Source organism: Watersipora subatra, chromosome 3 (genome assembly GCF_963576615.1).
Source record: "Watersipora subatra chromosome 3, tzWatSuba1.1, whole genome shotgun sequence".
NCBI lineage: Eukaryota > Metazoa > Bryozoa > Gymnolaemata > Cheilostomatida > Watersiporidae > Watersipora > Watersipora subatra.
Window position 1 is genome coordinate 36,639,838 of NC_088710.1, and position 24,704 is coordinate 36,664,541.

The following is a 24,704-nucleotide window of genomic DNA, read 5'->3' on the forward strand; positions in this document are numbered from 1 at the left end:
AGAAGGATTGAGGGATTATGGGATAACATTGAACGCACAAATAAATTGGTCGCATCTAACTTCGTTTACTTTAGTATCGGCCTGGATGAAAGTACAGACAGCTCAGACACGTCACAGCTCGTTACTATGATGAGAGGGGTTACATCCTCTGTTACATTAAAATGTTTGAGGATTTTCTTACCCTAGTCAGCCTTCATGGCATAATAATCGGCAGATATGTGTTTGAGAGTCTGTTGAAACATCTAGATGAGTTTAATTTACTCGTTGAGAAACTCGCTGGTGTGTAACTGCAAAGGCTGGTACACAGAGTGGCATGATTGCTAATCTCTTGAAATCAAGGTTTCGAGAGATTCTACCATTCATTTATCATTGCATTCTACACCAAGATAATCTTGGCAGCTCAAACATGGGAGATGGATCATGGGATAAACCTAGTTCTGTCTATGGTCAATATCATAAGGTCGAGCGCACTAAACCACCACTAATTTAAACAAATGCTTGAGGAGATCGATTCTGAGTTCATTGATGTAACATATTACTGCAGAGTGTGATAGCTTAGCAGTTCCAACTCTGCGTCAGCTTGCTAGTCTTCTAAATGAGACCGGCTCATTCATCAAAATGGGCCAGAACATAGAGGGCGAGAACATAGAGAGTTTACCAGACATCACTGAGCAGATGTCAACATTAAACAAGCAGCTTCAAGGAAAGCTGCAGCATATTTCTTTACAATGGCAGCATGTCACTACATTCAGAAGTAAGCTTCAGCTGTGGAGGAGACAACTCGAAAATGGAACCTGTTCAAACTTAAAAAGTCTTCAATAGCAAATGCAGGGTGCAAACAATTTTGTTGACCTCGCTTTGAACTTATAGAATTTCAATGTGATGACGATCCCTAGCAACACCATGAGCGTCACAAGCTTATGGAGTTTTACGATTTCTTGTCTCAGGTTACATATTCCAGTATATATAAACATGTCTTGAGAATGGTGAGTCTATTTTGCTCAACATAGCTCTGTGAACAGTTTTTCAGTGAAACGAAACACAAGAACAAGTATTGCACTTGCCTTAACAGATAAGCACCTGATGTAACAAATCGGAGTCGCATCATGAGCAACAAAACCTAACATGGAGCCTAACATGAAGCTAGTTGTGAGAGAAGAGCAGTACCAGGTTTCTCACTGAAATCTATAAATAGCCCTGTTTACAGATTTATAGTACAGGAACATGGCACTTCTCCAAATAAAATGGGACAGTTTATTTTCTTGTTGAATATTTCTTCCGTTCGCAATTTTTTGTATACATATGATGATGTGTACATTGTACATTGTATGCACACTTGTTTTTTGATACAGTATCTCATACATACATAATACGAATACAAGTACCAAACAATGCTATCTTCAGTTGTATATCTCTCATATTTACTTGCTCTGAAATTATTCTGCAGCTAATTCACAACACTTGGTTCTTTGGAATCGCTTCGATGCTTCATGTGGCCCTCAATTTAAAAAGGTTGAACACCCCTGTTGTAAAGTATTGTAATAACATCATATGATAACATAATATACATAACATCGTATAATATTATAACATGATAATAATATTAACACTTCAATGCACATGTTTAACAGGTGATGTTCTGTATTATCTTGGTGTTGTATGAAATTTTTGAATCTTTGAAGAGGATGAACGTGGATGCCAGAGTCATTGCTGAAAAGGTTTTTCAGTTTTATGATACGCTACCGCGGCGAGGAAAGCCTTGTGACCCCCGACAGTGGACTACTTTAGCAAGTTTCCTCCTTGGTTAGTGCCTCCTTGAATGCTACAGTATTCAGATTGGGATCAGTTATGTTATATGTATGTCTCCAAAATAGCCTTCAGAACCAAATCTATTAACGATTTGTGTAAATCCTTCGCACATCAGGCTTATAGGATACAGGGAAAGTGTAGGTCTATCTCCCTTAGACCTATATGATACAGTTAAGGTGTAGTTAAAGTTTCCTCAGACCTATATGATACAATTAAGGTGTAGGTATAGCTTCCTCAGGGCTTTATTATCTGCATATTTGTCATATGTAATTGCATTTGTATTATATAACTAGCTGCGCTACCTGGCGTTGTCCAGGTAATAAAAAAGCCTTTGGTCAGAAAATTGATTTGTATTTCAAATATAACAACATTTTCCATTCCAACTTTCAAACTACATATCAGGAGAAAAGTTTTTTGTGTAATTCAAATAAATTAAGAGAGAAAATAAAAACAACTGTAAAGGTTCTCAAACTTTGTCAAACAACTTTTAAACTTCATATTATGAGAAAAATGTTTCATGCAGGTCAAATAAATTAAAAAAAATAAAACAACTATGAAAAGGTTTAGATGTAAATGTGAAATAATTGACAAGTAATAGCTAAATTAAGTCAGTTTTGCTGCGATTAAAATAATAGATTATTTGGTAATGAAACAATTAATACGAACTGAGAAAACGAAATAAATATCCTGAATATGTAGAATTAATAATAAAAATTCTTGCATAGAAGTGTAAGTGTGTATAAAAAGGTTACTGTTCCACCAGAACCTATCCATCAAAACTTTGAATACTACGATACGGAGGCAATATAATTGTCCGCGCGAGAAGAATTGGCCTTGACCCCAGATATAGTACTCAAACCTTACGAAAAATATTTCTTAACTGGACCATTGTAACGCATGGCCGCATCGGTAAATTAATCAGTGTGCACTATAGCTATAGCCGGAATAGCAGATCCACATACACACATACTTTGAGAAATATATATACATGTAGACACAGAAACTGAACAGTACAAGATCGCTTGTTTTTGGTCAGCGGTTACCATCCCTCCCATGGGCACATAAACTTCCATTCACTAATGCATTTTTGATGGTGATTCTCCCTGCAATCTTTGCAAGTCTCTAGATCTCATAGTCATTGATCTCTAGATCTCTTGATATACATATATTCAATTATATTGTTTTCACATCATTCAAAATTGTTTTATTAATCTTAAGCAGCTTGCCTTTTTACCAGACAGGCTATATATTTAGGTGGTGAGCTTCAAGTGTTCCATTAAGTAAGACAGGCCAAAGAATGCAAAGCTGTATTTTTAGCTTTGTTATAAGTAATAATATAGAAAGATTAATACTCGCCAAGTTTGGTAAAATTTTGATGCCAGATCTTTAAGAGCTTTATATCCATGTACGGCATCAACCAGTGAAGCGGCATTTTTGCTGCCAAGTGTAAATATATTCTTGTTACTATTATATGTGCTGCCAAGTGTAAATATATTCTTGTTACTATTATATGTGCTGCCAAGTGCAAATATATCCTTGTTACTATTATATGTGCTGCCAGGTGCAGATGTATTCTTGTTACTACTATATGTGCTGCCAGGTGTAGATGTATTCTTGTTACTATTATATGTGCTGCCAGGTGCAGATGTATTCTTGTTACTATTATATGTGCTGCCAGGTGCAGATGTATTCTTGTTACTATTATATGCGCTGCCAGGTGCAGATGTATTCTTGTTACTATTATATGCGCTGCCAGGTGCAGCTATATCCTTGTTACTATTATGCGCGCTACCAGGTGCAGATATATCCTTGTTATTATTATGTGTGCTGCCAGGCGCAGGTGTGCTCTTGTTACCATTATTCTCTTGTGCTGTTGATTCTGCTGTCATCATGTTTTAGTGAGCGATTGCGATGCAAAGGTTGTCTCCTGTGCTACTGGTACCCGCTGTCTTGGAGGTTCTCTGTTAAATAAGCATGGTGAGTGAACACTTTGCCCTTGTCTAAATTATTTATTGTATGTATGCTGCCTTTAGGTCTCACATCATTTACCAAGCCTATCTGCTGAATGTTACAGCATGCCATTTACCATCATACGTATAGAATATCTACTGTATGTTACAGCATGCCATTTACCATCATACATATAGAATATCTACTGTATGTTACAGCATGCCATTTACCATTAAATGTATAGAATATCTACTGTATGTTACAGTATAGTGTCTAGCATCAAATGTGTAGAATATCTACTGTATGTTACAGTATAACGTCTAGCATCAAATGTATAGAATATCTACTGTATGTTACAGCATAGTGTCTGGCATCATATGTGTGGAATATCTACTGTATGTTACAGCATAGTGTCTAGCATCATATGTGTGGAATATCTATTATTCTTATGCCATAATCAAACCATTTATTAGCTATACCCGTTTTTTTATTTTTGGTGTTACCTTGAAGTCTATTTGACGTTTTTGTTGTTTCTTGTTCTTGCAAAAGTTTTGTTGGAAGATTTTTAGAGGAATGTAAAACCACGCACAGCTTTATAATAGGGCTCAAGGTAGAAGCTTGCAGAGGAAGTCATCAATCAGTTTTGCTATTCTAGGTCATCGACTGCATGATAGTCATGCGGAGGTGCTTGCTCGGAGGGCATTTCAGAGGTTAGTGCTTTCATCACCCCGTGTCTGCTGCCACCCTGATACTTGATAAACATTGCGTTCAGCAATTAGTTTTAGTAAGACTACCAGAAGCCATGGGCGAATTGTTGTATTACACGGATGGAGAGGATGGGCTTTGGTTATTACGAGGGAGATATAAAATCGTTTTTCACTTAATTTTTGTATTGAACTGAAAGCGCAAGTTAATCCTAAGACACGAATATAATGTGATCGTTTATGCAAGAATTGTCTACTTTCAATCAAAACACAGACATGAGAGGACAACTCTTACACGTACTAATATTACAACATCCGTTCACAAGCTCTAAAGCTGGCATATTTAGATAACGATCTACAAAAACTAAACAGGCACCAAAACCCTGTGGCGAACAAATAAGCAATAATAAATTTGTATGGCAAATGCAACAAAAATAAACAAACAGAGTATTGTCAAGAGTAAGGTATGTAGTGATATGGAATAGTGATTGTCTAGAGTTCATAGTTTGTTTGTCAGCAATGTGATGTAGCAGCATGTTGCAGTATGGTAGTTACCCTACTCTTAAGCTTATGCCTCATATTTATTTGGTTGTTGCCTAAGCCGTACACTCGTCCTAGGGGTTGCCGTCATAGCTGATCTTTCACCAACACTGCGTCTCTCCACATTCACCATGGAGATACCTATTCCGTACCAAGTGCTCACCATGATCTCCCTTTAAGATAATATTTTGATCTCTATCTAGGTTAGCTCTGACTACTGTGCCCTCTTGGCTATTATCTCTCACCATAACACAATCTCCACCACACACTGCTGACAGATCTTTTACCTTGATATTGATATCGTATCATCTTCATTCTCTCTTTGTAACACTTATTCTTGGCTTTAAACTTCTCATGATCCGGTAGCTATGGCATTAGGCTATCAGGATGTACTGTCACGGTTGTCTTCAGTATCTGTCCCATAAGCAATTCAGCGGAAGGGTATACACCTAACTGTGGTGATGCCCTGTAGGCAAGGAGAGCTATATATGGATCTTTCTTCTTGCTGAGCAAGGATTTTACTGTTGCAACTGCTCTCTCAGCTGCACCGTTGCTGAGAGCATACTTCGGGCTACTTGTGACATGAGTGAATCCATATGCTGTTGCAAATTTCTGAAAGTCCTCAGATGAATACTGTGGTCCGTTGTCAGACACCAAACAATCTGCTACATAAAATATACTTTTCATGTGGGATATGACATTCTTTGATGTAGTATCTCTACCTAGCAAAGCTATCTCAGGGTATCTTGAATAATAATTTGTCACTATGAGTTAGCTGTTTCTCTCTAGTTGAAGCAGATCAGTACCTAACATTTGCCAAGGGCGATCAGGTGTAGCGGAAGGTCTTAAGAGTTCATATGTGATATTCGGATTCTCTCTTACACGCTTCACAATTAGCTATCTTTACTTCTTTTGTCTTTGCCATAGACGGCCACAAACTGTTTCTAGCTCATGCATTGGCATTTAGCAATGCCTAAATTTCCTTTATGCATATTCTCAAGAACCTGACTCCTCTGAGATAGGGGAACCACCAATCTCATGCCCAACATCAGCAGTCCCTTATTCATAATCAGTCGTTCTCTCCTTTTAAAGTACGGCCTCAGGATTGTGTCCATGGTTGAAAGGTAAACTGGCCAACCCTGTTCAACATAGTGAATAACTTGTTTCGAAGTTTCATCTTCCCTTTGTTCTACTTTGAATTTCTCCAATCTGTCGCAGCTCCCATTCAAATGCACACTCTTCTGTTTATGTAGCTCTCAATCACTTCTACTCGCATTACATCACTCCGTTCTGATTCCCTAGTGTTATATCACAATAGTGCATCTGCTGCCTTGTTGTCAGTTCCACTCACATATTTGATGTCATAGTAGAATCTTTGTAGTCGCCATTTGAAGCCTTGAATTCTAGGAGGCAGCTTATCTAAAAACTGATTACCAAACAAGGGAAGGAGGGCTTTGTAATCTGTTTCAATCATTTTATCTTTCATTCCTAAGACAGTTCATTACTGAGAAAGTTTCTCCATTGCCCAGTACACTCCCAGTGCCTCATTTTCAATACCTGCACAAAGTTGCTCAGTTTCACTAAGAGATCTACTAGCAGCCGCCGCAAGCTTGCGGATGCCGTCACCTTGAACTTGACTCAGAGTAGCTCCTAGCCCTTGATTGCTGGTGTCTGTGGTCACAAATGTGGGCTTTTCCGCACTGTATGGAGCAAGGATGCTTGGTTTACTGAACAGCTCTTTGACTTCATGAAACGCACTCTCCTGCGCATGGCCCTAGTGCCATTCAATACCTGTTTTTAGGAAAGCCCTCAGAGGGACACGCTCCAATTTTGATATGTTCAGTGTCATACCGGCTGTCTTGATTGCAGCCAAGACCAACTCCAAACTTTTGTTTTGTTTCTTTTGCATTTTTCCAAATCGTCCATACACATCGTCCAGATGAACTATCACTCCTTCAATTCCTTTCGATATTTTATTCATTTCTGCTGAAACTATTGCCAGGGCATTACAAAGGCCTTGGGGAAGCCTTTCATACATGTATTTTCCCATATGAGTAAAAAAAGTAGTCAACTTTTTTACTTTTGACTGAGTGGTATCTGAAAAAATCCACTGTTAGCATCAATTTTTGAAAACTTCACACCGTTTCCTAGACTAGCAAAACTGCTCTCTACGGTGGCCATTGGATGAATTTTTCTCATCACATAATTGTTGAGTTGGGGGAAGTCTGTACAAATTCTAACTTTGTCTTGGCCATTTTTTGGTACGACCATCGGTGCAACCCAGGGTGTTGCTTCAGTAATTGGCATGACTCTATTTTTCACCATCTCATCTAATGCTTGCTCTGCTTGCTTTTTTAGCGGGAACAATATTGGTCTAGGGACGTGTATAGCAAAAGGCATGGCATCCTCCTTTAGTGTGATGGAATGTTCATTCTTTACTAATCCTAGACCCCTAAACAGCTGCTTGTCCACCTTCACATCACTCACTTCACACCTGTCAGCATATACTGATACCAAGTGTAGTGTTTCGCAGGCTTTTCTGCTCAGAAATGGCGTCTGTTGGTTCTCAACTACATATATATCATCTTTTGTGGCAAATTTACCATCTTGGATGCAGCATCTTATAACCCCTAAGCAATTTAACTGTGTTTTACCTGCCCCTTATAATCTTTTAGTTGAAGGCTCCGATCTCCCTTTGAAATGATTTGGTCCACAAACACTTAGTGCAGCCCCAGTGTCCAATTTAAAGTTGGCTGTTTGCCCTTTTTCCAAGCTTGTGTGATGGACTCCACAAGGTCCATTTTTCTTAAATAAACCTTCCTCTGAACCTCAGTTTCGTCTTCATTTATATCATTTATGTCTGCTCTTCCTGTGCACTGTCTGGCAAAATGGTTAAATTTATCAGTTTCTGCATTTTTGACCCATATCAAGGCACTTTACTTGCTTGCTATGATTCCTCCCACATCTGCCACAAGTGCTTCCCCCAACCTTTTCTATTGCTGGTTTGGTTTTCCAGTTTTTCCTTTCACTCCTTACTACCTCATTATCTCCATCCTTGGTTTCCTGCCTTTTTTGCTGTGGGGTGACAGTCACATTTTTCAACTTGACTGCCATTTCTTGCACTCGAATTGCCTTGACAACGTACTCCAAAGTAAGCTTCTCATTGAGCTCTTTCATTAGCTTATCACAAAACTTCACATCATCCATTCCAAAAAGGAGCTTATCTCCGATAAGCAAATCCCTCTGTGTTTCAAACTAACACCCTTCAACCTAGTCTCTTCAGCCTCATAAGATATAGCCTACATCACATGACTCACCTGATTGAGTGCAGTCGTGGAATTGAAATGTACTCACTAATAGTTCCAGTTCTTAGATTACAATAATCTTGAAATTTCTTTAACACATCTTTCAATTTTCTTTCCTGTTTCTTTCTCAATCTCGTGAGTCAGACCATTTTCATCAAGGTCAGTTGCAAATTCCAGCTGTGACTATACTTCCCTTACATCTTCACCTCCCACATGTCTGAACAAAGCAAGCTTCCTTTTTTTTGCAGCCTTGCTTGTTGCCACCAAATCTATGGCCAGCAGAAAATTTTCAAATGATCTAGACCATCTTCTCCACTCTCCAGAGAGATCATCAGCCCTCAGATCTAAGCTGTGTTGAGACAGTTAACCCCTTGCATGACACCCAGGAACAAGTTCAGACCGCTGCCACCGTGTTGTATTACACAGATGGAGAGAATGGCTTGGATTATGATGAGAGAGATATAACATCGTTTTTCACTTAGTTTTTGTACTGAACCGAAAGCGCGTGTTAATTCTAAGACACAAATATAATGTGATTGTTAATGCAAGAGTTGTCTACTCTTAACAAAAACACGAACATGAGGGGGTAACTTTTACTTGTACCAATACTACTACAACACTAATCATGCTGCTATAATCTGCAGATTCCTCATGTCAGAGGCTAGTCGAGTCTACCAGCATCTTTCAAGCCCAGACAGTGTGTTGGAACTATGCGCAGAGGGAAACAAATTGCAGCTGAAGGATGATGTAAAGGTGATACTTTTCTCTACTCAGACTCCATGTGAGTGCTTATACATGTATATCTGTTTAGTAATATAAACCATTTTTCACTTGCTCTTTAGAACATCATTATATCACTAATGCACTTCTGCTGAGATTATCTGATTTTTCTTACTAGTCAACAGGCTGAACTCAAGTTCAGCCACTACAAACCAAATCTTGTACAACGACCTGGCTCACATTTCAAACTAATTCCAATCCCTTTGATATAACAAACTTAACTCAAAGTAATACCTATCAGTTTGATATAATAAACTTAACTCAAAGTAATTCTTATCAGTTTGATATAATAAACTTAACTTGAAGTGTGATATAATAAACTCAAATTGAAGTAATTCTTATCAGTTTGATATAATAAACTTAACAAAGTAGTTCACATCATAACGTAAACATAATGTGAAATTTACTGTGGATTGTGGATCAAGTTTGAATGAGGGTACTTATTCCTTTATTAGTGTGATTGTGTAACATCACTGACTGATTTCATTGTAACCAATATGATTCAAGGAAGACAATTATATTTATTATTTTCTCACCCCTGTTAACCCAAATGGGTGATAATGCCTACTCAAGCTCAGGATCTTCCAGTGACCTGGGAGTTTGAACACTTGCCTCCAAATCTCCATCTAAGACTATAGTAGAACATGAGTACAGTTTCTCCATCTAAGACTATAGTAGAACATGAGTACAGTTTCTCCATCTAAAACTATAGTAGAACATGAGTACAGTTTCTCCATCTAAGACTATAGTAGAACATGAGTACAGTTTCTCCATCTAAGACTATAGTAGAACATGAGTACAGTTTCTCCATCTAAGACTATAGTAGAACATGAGTACAGTTTCTCCACATCAACCTTTGAGTTAAGCAGATAGGAGTACACTAGTAACTGCCCATGGTGAGTACCTAAGACTTGTTTGTTTGGCTCTTTGATAATAGAATGTCAGTAGACTACACTGATCCTCCTTATGTCCGCCTCAGGTGGTGATGCCTCTATATACACCAGGCCTGACGGTGATGTACACGCTTCCAAAAAAAGAAATATGAGCCTCGAAAGTGATCATTTCACTAAAAAAACCAAGTCTGACATCAACTTTGGCTCGGACAATGATGGCAAGAGCACAGCTGGTGCGAGATGGCAACCGCCAGAGGACGGTGATCTTTATAGAACTGGAGCTAAATGTGTTCCTGGAGTGGAGCAAGATGAGCTATCGCCAGGACTGGGCTACCATGTGACAGGCGTGCTGAGGACTAAACCCGGTCGTGGGGACCAAACAAAGAGTCTCAGCTGCAGTGATAAGATCTCTCGCTGGAACATCCTAGGGTGTCAAGGCTGCTTTTCGATGCTATTTCTTGACAAACCCATCTACATCGATCACATCGTGCTTTCTGGGTATGGTAGAGATAGCAAATTTGTGATAACAAACTGAAAGTTGCCAGTAGAAAAGTGCAAAATTAAAAGTTCTCCATTTTTCACTCAACCAAATAGTCTTCATTTTGTTATTGCTTCATCCGTTGCTCTCCCAACTACTCTCCCTCTTGCTCTTTTACATCAGGCTCAAGTTTTAAAGGGATGGAAGAATATCATACAGCAACATTCATTGACTGCAGAATCATATACATATATAATATATATCATGCAAGCGTCTCCAAGTAGATTAATGATTGTCATGCCTTCTTTTGACTCAGGCATTTGGCTGGTACATAGCGTGTGCAGGAGCTTAGCAGGGACGTCTAATCAAGACACATTAGGAATGAGTAACAAAATGTATCGATGATAACTTGTCACCGATTTCATGCAGCTATTAGAAAATTAAACATAAACTTTAAATTACTTTGTTTGCAAAATAATTGTTACTTGAGCTGACACGAGTCGACTCGGCTAACAGGTGCTGACCAGTGCTGAGCTTGTTTGCTTTAAACGCTTTTAGCATGAGTTCTTAAAACTTTGTTTCTTATAGTAGCCTATTTATTGGCATAAACTCTACATTAAAATGCGAAACATGTTTGCTGATTACCTGCTAGTAATTATAGTAGGATGATAAAAGTGATGATAAAAGTAAGATGATCTGTCGAGACCTGGTCAGCAATGTCTGCCACACCATATAAAACATGGAGATTTAATTAGTCAAACCATACTGATCTAACAATTATTCTAGTTGCTAGCGGGTGATACAGCTACAAGTTTCATATTCTCTCGATATGAATAACAATTATTCTAGTTGCTAGCGGGTGATACAGCTACAAGTTTCATATTCTCTCGATATGAATAACAATTATTCTAGTTGCTAGCGGGTGATACAGCTACAAGTTTCATATTCTCTCGATATGAATAACAATTATTCTAGTTGCTAGCGGGTGATACAGCTACAAGTTTCATATTCTCTCGATATGAATAACAATTATTCTAGTTGCTAGCGGGTGATACAGCTACAAGTTTCATATTCTCTCGATATGAATAATAATTATTCTAGTTGCTAGCGGGTGATACAGCTACAAGTTTCATATTCTCTCGATATGAATAATAACATTCCCCCAGCTTTCATATATTTAATGGCGCTAGTTTTCAACATTTGTTCATATATCTGTAGGCGCACATGCTAGTCTTTGTCCAATTCGAAGCACACGGTAGTCCATTGTGGAAGTGCAAGTGTGCAGTCATACTTATCTGTCTGAGCACTGCATTACAATCGCTCAAGTGGCAGCAGCTACAAGCGGACTTACAAAGTACTATCTCTTGATTTATCATTGAGCTCATCCTGACTTTGTCTATCATTTTTACCTTCAACTCTATTTTAGTTGCTCATATGACCAGGATGCTTTGAGGCGTGCTATATATGGAAGGCTATCCGCTGACATCTCCGCTGACAACCAAGTTTACACTCTACACTGTCCTGAAATCTCTCATTCAGATATAATGTTTCGGCACAGCAAATCTAGCATTGAGCAGCTGTTAGGTGGAAGCAGCAAAATCATTCCCTGTCCCATGAGTAAGTGTATCACTGTCTATTCTTTAACCCTATGAGTAAGTGTATCACTGTCTATTCTTCAACCCTATGAGTAAGTGAATCACTGTCTATTCTTCAACTCTATGAGTAAGTGTATTACTGTCTATTCTTCAACTCTATGAGTAAGTGTATTACTGTCTATTCTTCAACCCTATGAGTAAGTGTATTACTGTCTATTCTTCAACCCTATGAGTAAGTGTATCACTGTCTATTTTTCAACACTATGAGTAAGTGTATTACTGTCTATTCTTCAACTCTATGAGTAAGTGTATCACTGTCTATTCTTCAACTCTATGAGTAAGTGTATTACTGTCTATTCTTCAACTCTATGAGTAAGTGTATTACTGTCTATTCTTCAACCCTATGAGTAAGTGTATTACTGTCTATTCTTCAACCCTATGAGTAAGTGTATCACTGTCTATTTTTCAACACTATGAGTAAGTGTATTACTGTCTATTCTTCAACTCTATGAGTAAGTGTATTACTGTCTATTCTTCAACTCTATGAGTAAGTGTATTACTGTCTATTCTTCAACCCTATGAGTAAGTGTATTACTGTCTATTCTTCAACCCTATGAGTAAGTGTATCACTGTCTATTCTTCAACCCTATGAGTAAGTGTATCACTGTCTATTCTTCAACCCTATGAGTAAGTGTATCACTGTCTATTCTTCAACTCTATGAGTAGGTGTATCACTGTCTATTCTTCAACACTATGAGTAAGTGTATTACTGTCTATTTTTCAACACTATGAGTAAGTGTATTACTGTCTATTCTTCAAACCTATTAGTAAGTGTATTACTGTCTATTCTTCAACTCTTTGAGTAAGTGTATTACTGTCTATTCTTCAACTCTATGAGTAAGTGTATCACTGTCTATGGTTCAACTCTATGAGTTAGTGTATCACTGTCTATTCTTCAACCCTATGAGTAAGTGTATTACTGTCTATTCTTCAACTCTATGAGTAAGTGTATTACTGTCTATTCTTCAACTCTATGAGTAAGTGTATTACTGTCTATTCTTCAACTCTATGAGTAAGTGTATTACTGTCTATTCTTCAACTCTATGAGTAAGTGTATTACTGTCTATTCTTCAACTCTATGAGTAAGTGTATCACTGTCTATTCTTCAACCCTATGAGTAAGTGTATTACTGTCTATTCTTCAACTCTATGAGTAAATGTATCACTGTCTATTCTTCAACCCTATGAGTAAGTGTATTACTGTCTATTCTTCAACTCTATGAGTTAGTGTTTCACTGTCTATGGTTCAACTCTATGAGTAAGTGTATTACTGTCTATTCTTCAACCCTATGAGTAAGTATATCACTGTCTATTCTTCAACTCTATGAGTAGGTGTATCACTGTCTATTCTTCAACCCTATGAGTTAGTGTATCACTGTCTATTCTTCAACCCTATGAGTTAGTGTATTACTGTCTATTCTTCAACACTATGAGTAAGTGTATCACTGTCTATTCTTCAACCCTATGAGTTAGTGTATCACTGTCTATTCTTCAACACTATGAGTAAGTGTATTACTGTCTATTCTTCAACTCTATGAGTTAGTGTATCACTGTCTATTCTTCAACACTATGAGTAAGTGTATTACTGTCTATTCTTCAACCCTATGAGTTAGTGTATCACTGTCTATTCTTCAACCCTATGAGTTAGTGTATCACTGTCTATTCTTCAACCCTATGAGTAAGTGTATCACTGTCTATTCTTCAACCCTATGAGTTAGTGTATCACTGTCTATTCTTCAACACTATGAGTAAGTGTATTACTGTCTATTCTTCAACCCTATGAGTTAGTGTATCACTGTCTATTCTTCAACTCTATGAGTAAGTGTATTACTGTCTATTCTTCAACTCTATGAGTAAGTGTATTACTGTCTATTCTTCAACTCTATGAGTAAGTGTATCACTGTCTATTTTTCAACCCTATGAGTAAGTGTATTACTGTCTATTCTTCAACTCTATGAGTAAGTGTATCACTGTCTATTCTTCAACCCTATGAGTAAGTGTATTACTGTCTATTCTTCAACACTATGAGTTAGTGTATCACTGTCTATTCTTCAACTCTATGAGTAAGTGTATCACTGTCTATTCTTCAACCCTATGAGTTAGTGTATCACTGTCTATTCTTCAACACTATGAGTAAGTGTATCACTGTCTATTCTTCAACACTATGAGTAAGTGTATTACTGTCTATTCTTCAACACTATGAGTAAGTGTATTACTGTCTATTCTTCAACTCTATGAGTAAGTGTATTACTGTCTATTCTTCAACTCTATGAGTTAGTGTATCACTGTCTGTTCTTCAACCCTATGAGTAAGTGTATTACTGTCTATTCTTCAACTCTATGAGTTAGTGTATCACTGTCTATTCTTCAACTCTATGAGTAAGTGTATCACTGTCTATTTTTCAACCCTATGAGTAAGTGCGGCCAATAACACGTTGCTCTACTGAAGCTACTTAGCAATTTACAATGGAAGTTGTGAGGTTATGAAATGACCTTGCGTTAAGTCACACTGCCCATGACCAGAATTTGATTTGTCAAAATGTAACTGTAATATGTGTCTGTTGGTCGCTATTTCATCGATAATCTTTCAATGTTTTGGTGACGGGTGAAATAATTACTATAGAGGTTATGTCTGAGCTGTGGTAAGGCTTGTTAGCACAGTTTGCAACATTTCAAGGTTGTGCGTTTCAACTTTGCACTATCTTTTTAGCTTCATCATTTTTAGAAAGATCTTGTTACTCATTGCTGATCATTATCAGGGTCACCTCTTTTGCTCTTTTAGAATGTGTACTGGGCTACAACAGTTTTATTGATCTAATGATTATTCTTGCTGACATCACTGTAATATATTGGTTATATTTTTTTATCAGTTTTGCTACTCTCTTGCTCTTTTATGTTTGTGCCAAGGATAGCGAGTAATTGTGATTGAAAGTCTGAGTAGTTTACATTTAGGTAGTTGGTACTTATACTCAGCTTGTTTTAGAAGAATTTGCATTGAAACATTCTAAAAGTATGATTAAGGGATATTCTGTTAGTTTGAAAGGATTTTATTAAACAATTAAGTGTCACATTGTAAAGTTATCTTGTGACAAACAATATTTGCACACTCTTGCATAGGGAAATTTCTTTTTATAATATTTCTGCCTTTTGTGTCTGTTACTATACTCATATCTAATCCTATTATGGGGTACCCTTTTGTTCTATATATAAAGATCAAACTGCCCAGTCATGTTAGATATTATATGGCATCCTGAAGCCTCCTACTCTCTTTAAAGCAACAAGTTCACAAGACATGGAATGAGAATAGAATTCTCAGTAGAGGAGAATTCAGCCACAACTGCTCCATTTCATCTTAAGTCCTTGGTAGCAAGACAACTTCACAAGATTCATAAAGACCCAAGTCCTTGGTAGCAAGACAACTTCACAACACTTATAAAAACCCGAGTCTTTGGTATTAAGACAACTTTACAACAGTGATAAAGACACAAGTCCTCGGTAAGAAGAAAACTTCACAGTACTGATGAAAACAAGTCTTTGGTAGTAAGACAACTCCACAAATCAGATAAAGAGTGAAATCCTTGGTAGCAAAACAACTTCACAATTTTGATAAAGACAAGTTCTTGGTAGTAAGGCAATTTCACAACACTGATAAAGACCTGAATCATTGGAAAGTAAGACAACTTCAATAAAGACTTGATTGAAGAAAGCCATTGTACGCTGCATTCATATTCATCTGGTAAAGTAAAATTCAATGAGAAATTTGTTATTCAGTGTGTTCTTTTGTTTTTTAATCCAACATTACGATATATTTGAAAACCTTTGTAGAGAATCTTTTATCGAATCTTTTATTGATATATTGATATGTTGAGCTTAAGTGTAGCGAAGCAGACTTGTGTTGCAGCGTACATTCATTTTCTACCGAGGTGTTTCTGGATAATAGTGAGTGTTCATTCACAGTTTATTCGACACGTTTATATTAGAAATCTACATGATGCTGGGAGACAGCAGGAAGCTGAATCATTACAGCGACAACTGCAAACAACACGAATCGACAACTAAAAGGGTGCTAGAGAGCCAGCGGAATACTACAAATCAAGAATAATACAAAATGAAAGCTCCATAAATGCACAAAGAAATTGATTTACAAACTGAAAATGAGCATCTATAATTGTATTTCTTATATTTAAATAGAATAAAGTGCAAGGTGGCTCGATCTTTGCTCTATTCAAACACAGCTTACCCATATATAGTATATGGTTGACCTTAAATGACCGGGAAAGTCATGATTGCTGTAGAATAGGCAACTCCCATCACAAGCAATAGACAACTCCTACCTGATGCCATAGACAACTCGCACCAGAAGCAATGGACATATTGCAATTTTATTCTGTGTTACTTACTATCTTCACTTTGTGCTCAACTCCTCTTGTAAGTCAAGGCGTGCAATCATCATTCGTAACTGGACCAATGCATTGTAAACTTTCAGTGAACACTGACTAACTAAAAATGTACTGTGTATTCACTTGCTTCAAGTTGTACTGTGTTATCTACATGATGTATGTTGGTATAGTTGTGCAACTAACAATGGGTATATTTGAAAGGCACTCACTTGTTTTCAGGTCTAATCTGGTACAAGCAGGCGGAAGATGGAGTAACTGAGGTAGCCGTAAATGGTTATAAGCAAGGAATGACCAAAACATTGCTCACGACACCTGCCGCCAGGTGCTCATCAAAATACACACCTTGAGCTTTAGGTTCACTTTAAATATTTGGTTTTTGCATTTATTTTATTTAGCTCATGTCTCCAGGTAAGATTATATCCAATCTAATTGGAATAGTCGATAGCGACTGACTCTTTTTAACACATTAATTGAGATGTTTAAACTATCAGGTGTAAGCAAACTTGCCATGTGTAAAAGAAATGAAGTTTGATGAACCTTACACCTTATGTCCGCAGCATATTTAAAGGACCAGTTGGGTCATATTCGAGTTGAACAATCTGTTGACACCATAGACTTATCAACAATAGTATATTTAATAGGTCTATGGTTGACACTATGTTGTTAAACAGCGTCTTGTATGTAGAATTGTCCAACTTCGGGTCATTTGGGGCATTAGTTTTCCTTTAACTGGCTAAAATATACATTGACATTTGGTCTAGGCTCTAAAACATGTATCGCTTCGACTAGTCATTTGATGATATATAAAAAGTACTTTTGCATTGTCCAGGACAGCTGACTAATAAGTTGACAGCGTTTTAGCCTCACCTGTTGAATGATTGGCAAAAATGGATGCAACATTTCTCAGTTATTCATTAGTACATGAAGCTTAATAATTGCTGAGTCAGCTAAAAGCCGAGCATCACTCGCAACTTGTTGGATCATTTCTAATCATATCACTCTTTCAATGAGTAAACTTTGAAAAAGTAGAATATTCTCACAAGTGTAAGTGCAGTTGGTCATTCAAGGTCAAATATCGTGCTAGTTTTACTAAAAGTTATTTATGCCTGCATTAATATACCACTGATATGTTCTGCACATGCTGCGAGCAAAGTATCCTTTCTCGGGAAATAGATCGTGATTAGTTGAGTCATTTGGGAACTCGGACTAGCATGTTGTAAACCGTAATGTGCAATGTTTTTATATCACACTGTGGTCATGCAGGCGTGTACATTTTATATCTCACTGTGGTCATGCATGCATGTACATTATATATCTCACTGTGGTCATGCAGGCATGTACATTCATATCTCACTGTAGTCATGCAGGCGTGTACATTATATATCTCACTGTGGTCATGCAGGCGTGTACATTTTATATCTCACCGTGGTCATGCAGCAGGCATGTACATTTGAGCCAGTTACAAAAGAACTGGTGTTTTAATTGACTAACTTTGGAAGTTGGTTGGTTTTACATAGAAGGGTTTTTCACAACTTTGTTAACAGACGGTTCTATCCGAACATGGCTCCACAGGATTTGCAAGCGAGGCTCTTTGATAACTAATTAAAGCTTGAACTTTGCTGACTTTCAAAGCAATTTTATAATGATATGAAGGGGTTAATTGCGACTGCAGCAGTTAAAACAGACCTGATTCTTAAGTAATTCGCCTCTATGATAATTTGATTAGAGAATAACTTCACTATGATAAAAAATGTATTTTCTGTTGATAGTATATAAGATGCACAAACAAAGTCTACGACGGTATGAAATATTAACAGAACACTACTGGTAGTCTATTCATAATGCTGACTCAAGGAATAAAATTATGAGTTCATAATTCCAAAGGAAAAAAAATTGCTTTCAGTTTTTTATCAATCATATTTGCATGTAATTGCAGACTTTCCATTTGCCGGTCAAGCATGCTCAAGGAACTGCATCGTATCTTCGGTTGCATGGATGAGACTAGACGGTTAGCCTTACTTGACAGGTTAGTGTCTATGGCATGCAGTAAACTACTTATATCTCATCAGACAGCTGTCTGATGAGATATAAGCTCATCACACAGCCGTCTGATGAGATATGAGCTCATCACACAGCTGTTTAATGAGATATAAGCTCATCACACAGCTGTTTAATGAGATATGAGCTCATCACACAGCTGTCTGATGAGATATGAGCTCATCACACAGCTGTCTGATGAGATATGAGCTCATCACACAGCTGCCTGATGAGATATAAGCTCATCACACAGCTGTTTAATGAGATATAAGCTCATCACACAGCTGTCTGATGAGATATGAGCTCATCACACAGCTGCCTGATGAGATATTAGCTCATCACACAGCTGCCTGATGAGATATTAGCTCATCAGACAGCTGTCTAATGAGATATTAGCTCATCACACAGCTGTCTGATGAGATATGAGCTCATCACACAGCTGCCTGATGAGATATTAGCTCATCACACAGCTGCCTGATGAGATATAAGCTCATCACACAGCTGTCTAATGAGATATGAGCTCATCACACAGCTGTTTAATGAGATATGAGCTCATCACACAGCTGTCTGATGAGATATAAGCTCATCACACAGCTATTTGATGAGATGTGAGCTCATCACACAGCTGTGTGATGAGCTCATCACACAGCTGTCTGATGAGATGTGAGCTCATCACACAGCTGCCTAATGAGATATGAGCTCATCACACAGCTGTCTGATGAGATATGAGCTCATCACACAGCTGCCTGATGAGATATAAGCTCATCACACAGCTGTCTAATGAGATGTGAGCTCATCACACAGCTATTTGATGAGATGTGAGCTCATCACACAGCTGTTTAATGAGATATGAGCTCATCACACAGCTGTCTGATGAGATATAAGCTCATCACACAGCTATTTGATGAGATGTGAGCTCATCACACAGCTGTGTGATGAGCTCATCACACAGCTGTCTGATGAGATGTGAGCTCATCACACAGCTGCCTAATGAGATATGAGCTCATCACACAGCTGTCTGATGAGATATGAGCTCATCACACAGCTGCCTGATGAGATATAAGCTCATCACACAGCTGTCTAATGAGATGTGAGCTCATCACACAGCTATTTGATGAGATGTGAGCTCATCACACAGCTGTTTAATGAGATATGAGCTCATCACACAGCTGTCTGATGAGATATAAGCTCATCACACAGCTATTTGATGAGATGTGAGCTCATCACACAGCTGTGTGATGAGCTCATCACACAGCTGTCTGATGAGATATGAACTCATCACACAGCTGTTTAATGAGATATAAGCTCATCACACAGCTGCCTGATGAGATATAAGCTCATCACACAGCTGCCTGATGAGATGTAAGCTCATCACACAGCTGTCTAATGAGATATAAGCTCATCACACAGCTGATCAATGAGATATAAGCTCATCACACAGCTGCCTGATGAGATATAAGCTCATCACACAGCTGCCTGATGAGATATGAGCTCATCACACAGCTGCCTGATGAGATATAAGCTCATCACACAGCTGTCTAATGAGATATAAGCTCATCACACAGCTGCCTGATGCGATATGAGCTAAACATTAGCAAATCAGAAAGAGCATATGATCTTGCAACTTGAGGAGATCTTTATCATTACAATCTCTGTCAGTATTTAGTAGCAGTTACAGGTAATCTCTGTGAGTATTTAGTAACAGTTACAGGTAATCTCTGTCAGTATCTAGTAACAGTTACAGGTAATCTCTGTCAGTATCTAGTAACAGTTACAGATAATCTCTGTGAGTATTTAGTAACAGTTACAGGTAATCTCTGTCAATATTTAGTAGTAGTTACAGATAATCTCTGTTTTTGTCTGCTGTCATAAATCAGCATGTTAAAAGAGCACCTGTTTGATATTTTGACTCAATATAAACTACTAGCTACCTACTAGCTAGCTAGTATAGATAGCTGCCTACTAGATAGCTACCTACTAGGTAGCTAGTAAGTAGATATCTAAAGGTAGCTTCTGTGCTAACTCTAGGTTTCTTGTTGCTTTATAATGCATTAACGGTAAATTAGTTCATTGCTTAGAAGCTTGGGGTAATGTATCAAAATATATCTAAACTAACTTCCTATAATACAAGAGCGTCTTCTTTACATCATTTATCATAAAAAGCAACATTTCCATTGATTTCACTATTTTAAATCTTTATTTCTACCCATTTATACAGTTAACAAGTTTCATATCTCTCTTTTAGCCTTTCCTACTTTTAAAAGTACTGCCCTATTGATCTTATACAACACGCGTCACTCCTTGCTGACCCTACCACTTCCACCTTCCACCTCTACATCGAGTCATAGGCCACACGTCACTCCTTACTGGCCCTACCACTTCCACCTTCCTCCTCTGCATCGAGTCATAGGCCACACGTCACTCCTTACTGGCCCTACCACTTCCACCTTCCTTCTCTACATCGAGTCATATGCCACACGTCACTCCTTACTGGCCCTACCACTTCCACCTTCCTCCTCTACATCGAGTCATATGCCACACGTCACTCCTTACTGGCCCTACCACTTCCACCTTCTACCTCTACATCGAGTCATAGGCCACACGTTACTCCTTACTGGCCCTACCACTTCCACCACCTTCCTCTACATCGAGTCATAGGCAGGTCATGTTTCAGGTGTCGGCGGTCTAGAACCCTTTTTCCACTGACCTCCAACAGATAAGCAATTTTGGACAATTAAAATGAAGTCTCAAGCAAACCTCTTTGATTCACTCAAGTAGTCAATGTGTATTTTCTCATCTAATTAATTCACTAACTGCTAACGAGGGCCCAGCACCATGACTAGTTATGCTACTGAGCATGTGGTTCCTCATTGCGCCTTTCATTTTCTTGTATTTCTAATGTTATATACTTTTTTAATGTAATAAGACAAACAAACTAGCCTACAATAAAAGAAGCCTATAATAGGAATCGCATCTGTTGACTATTATTCAACAGAGGTGACTCATAATATAGGATGCCATCTCTATCTTCATCCTCACATTTTGTATTACTCTAATTTGTTAATAAAACAATTGGTATTATATATTCCAATCTGGTATTAGTTACTATTGTGTTGTATCATCATAAGGTATTAGTTACTGTTGTGTTGTATCACCACAAGGTATTAGTTGCTATTGTGTTGTATCATCATAAGGTATTAGTTATTATTGTGTTGTAACATCACAAGGTATTAGTTACTATTGTGTTGTATCATCATAAGGTATTAGTTACTGTTGTGTTGTATCACCATAAAGTATTAGCTACTATTGTGTTGTATCATCACAAGGTATTAGTTATTATTGTGTTATCATCACGAGATATTAGTTACTATTGTGTTGTATCATCACAAGGTATTAGTTATTATTGTGTTGTATCATTACAAGGTATTAGTTACTATTGTGTTGTGTCATCATAAGGTATTAGTTACTGTTGTGTTGTAACATCATAAGGTATTAGTTATTATTGTGTTGTATCATCACAAGGTGTTAGTTATTATTGTATTGTAACATCACAAGGTATTAGTTATTATTGTGTTGTAACATCACAAGGTATTAGTTATTATTGTGTTGTATCATCACAAGGTATTAGTTACTATTGTGTTGTGTCATCATAAGGTATTAGTTACTGTTGTGTTGTAACATCATAAGGTATTAGTTATTATTGTGTTGTATCATCACAAGGTGTTAGTTTTTATTGTATTGTAACATCACAAGGTATTAGTTACTATTGTGTTGTAACATCACAAGGTATTAGTTATTATTGTGTTGTATCGTCACAAGGTATTAGTTACTATTGTGTTGTGTCATCATAAGGTATTAGTTACTGTTGTGTTGTAACATCATAAGGTATTAGTTATTATTGTGTTGTATCATCACAAGGTGTTAGTTATTATTGTATTGTAACATCACAAGGTATTAGTTATTATTGTGTTGTATCATCACAAGGTGTTAGTTATTATTGTATTTTAACATCACAAGGTATTAGTTATTATTGTGTTGTATCATCACAAGGTATTAGTTACTATTGTGTTGTATCACCATAAGGTATTAGTTATTATTGTATTGTAACATCATAAGGTATTAGTTATTATTGTGTTGTATCACCATAAGGTATTAGTTATTATTGTATTGTAACATCACAAGGTATTAGTTATTATTGTGTTGTATCATCACAAGGTATTAGTTATTATTGTATTGTGACATCACAAGGTATTAGTTACTATTGTGTTATATCATCACAAGGTATTAGTTATTATTGTGTTGTATCATCACAAGGTATTAGTTAGTTATTATTGTATTGTAACATCACAAGGTATTAGTTATTATTGTGTTGTATCATCACAAGGTGTTAGTTATTATTGTATTGTAACATCACAAAGTATTAGTTACTATTGTGTTGTATCATCACAAGGTATTAGTTATTATTGTATTGTATCATCACAAGGTATTAGTTATTATTGTATTGTATCATCACAAGATATTAGTTACTATTGTGTTGTATCCCCACAAGGTATTAGTTAGTATTGTGTTGTATCATCATAAGGTATTAGTTACTATTGTGTTGTATCACCATAAGGTATTAGTTACTATTGTATTGTAACATCACAAGGTATTAGTTACTATTGTGTTGTATCATCACAAGGTATTAGTTATTATTGTGTTGTATCATCACAAGGTATTAGTTAGTCATTATTGTATTGTAACATCACAAGGTATTAGTTATTATTGTGTTGTATCATCACAAGGTGTTAGTTACTATTGTGTTGTATCATCGCAAGGTATTAGTTATTATTGTATTGTAACATCACAAGGTATTAGTTATTATTGTGTTGTATCATCACAAGGTATTAGTTAGCACTTCTGTCGCATAATCTTTTGTTTTCAGAAGGAACCTACCTAGGAATTACTTGGAGTGTAAGAGTTTAACTGGCTATTCAGTATACTGGAATCATCTTACAAAGAGCCACAAACAGTTCACAGTTTGGCCGAGAAAAGAACTAACGTATTCTTCCTTCACTCTTGAAGATGCCTGATAATTATCATGTCCACATGCTCTATTGGTGCGCTCTCTTTGTTTGCTCCAATGGTTCGCTCCATTAGTTCGCTCTATTGGTTCACCCCAATGGTTCGCTCTATTTGTTGATATAATTAGTGAAATGAGAGATTCTCATTTGAAATCAACTCTTCATTTCATAGCGAGGCTTTTATGTTTTTTCACAAGTCTACAGAGAGTTTCTGATGGCTAATATCTAACTAATGCACAAATATTTTAGAACTATTTCTTTACAACGCAAGTTCATGGTGAATATTTTAAATTTTTTTTAGCTTTTAGAAAGTTTCTCATATCCTAAGGCAGCTTGGTTGAATTATAACAACGCCTCATGAACTGTTGTGTATTCACATCAGAATTGGTGCTTTGTGGTCCCGAGCCTCACAAATATGTAGTCAATGAGTCGTGTAGTTTAGCCATTCTAAATGGGCTCTTCACATGTTATAAGTGTGTAACTTATGTGACAGACACACTAGATGGGTCATAACTTTCACATTTTATAAATGTTGAACCTATGTGACAGACACATCAGATGGGTCATACCTGCAGACAAAGATGCTAACTGCAATGTGTCATAAAGAAACAGAGCGTGTACATTTAAAGATGTGTTATGAAGGTGTGTTATAGCTGCTCAATAAACAATAGCTGACTTCTGTGAAAAAAAATGCTGAAGAGACTACAGTTATAGTTTACCTGTACACACCACAAGTCCACCCATCCATTGTATATACTACAGTTATAGTTTACTTGTACACACCACAAGTCCACCCATCCATTGTATATACTACAGTTAAAGTTTACCTGTATACACTACAAGTACACTCATGTATTGTATTTGCTACAGTTATAGTTTACCTGTACACACTACAAGTACACTCATGCATTGTACATGTATATAATACAGCTATAATTTAACTGTACACACTACAAGTATACCCATTCATTCTATATGCGACAGTTATATTTTACCTGTAGACACTACAAGTACACTCATTCATTGCATATGCTACAGTTATAGTTTTCCTATACACTGCAAGTATTATATACATGTATAATAAGTAGTTTT

The 24,704-nt window shown here is 37.0% G+C and overlaps 1 protein-coding gene across 1 annotated transcript; it reads left to right on the plus strand.

Annotated features, from left to right (window-relative positions):
• Window positions 1-1,125: 1,125 nt before the first annotated feature.
• LOC137390569 (tRNA-specific adenosine deaminase 1-like) lies at window positions 1,126-24,206 on the plus strand. The gene is made up of 10 exons (XM_068076897.1): window positions 1,126-1,170; window positions 1,683-1,803; window positions 3,709-3,786; window positions 4,415-4,469; window positions 8,953-9,089; window positions 10,068-10,479; window positions 11,886-12,076; window positions 16,732-16,834; window positions 18,449-18,538; window positions 23,474-24,206. Exons 1-10 carry the CDS (start codon window positions 1,126-1,128, stop codon window positions 23,619-23,621), a joined length of 1,380 nt encoding a protein of 459 aa, XP_067932998.1. The 3' UTR covers window positions 23,622-24,206.
• Window positions 24,207-24,704: the final 498 nt, after the last annotated feature.

What these genes read in the sequence shown, in the direction of transcription:
- LOC137390569 (XM_068076897.1), top strand. Translation starts at nt 1,126, where the DNA reads ATGGAGCCTAACATGAAGCTAGTTGTGAGAGAAGAGCAGTACCAG. An exon ending in GATCACATCGTGCTTTCTGG is followed by an intron (nt 10,480 to 11,885) that starts GTATGGTAGAGA and finishes ACTCTATTTTAG; the next exon opens with TTGCTCATATGACCAGGATG. An exon ending in CTCACGACACCTGCCGCCAG is followed by an intron (nt 16,835 to 18,448) that starts GTGCTCATCAAA and finishes ATGTAATTGCAG; the next exon opens with ACTTTCCATTTGCCGGTCAA.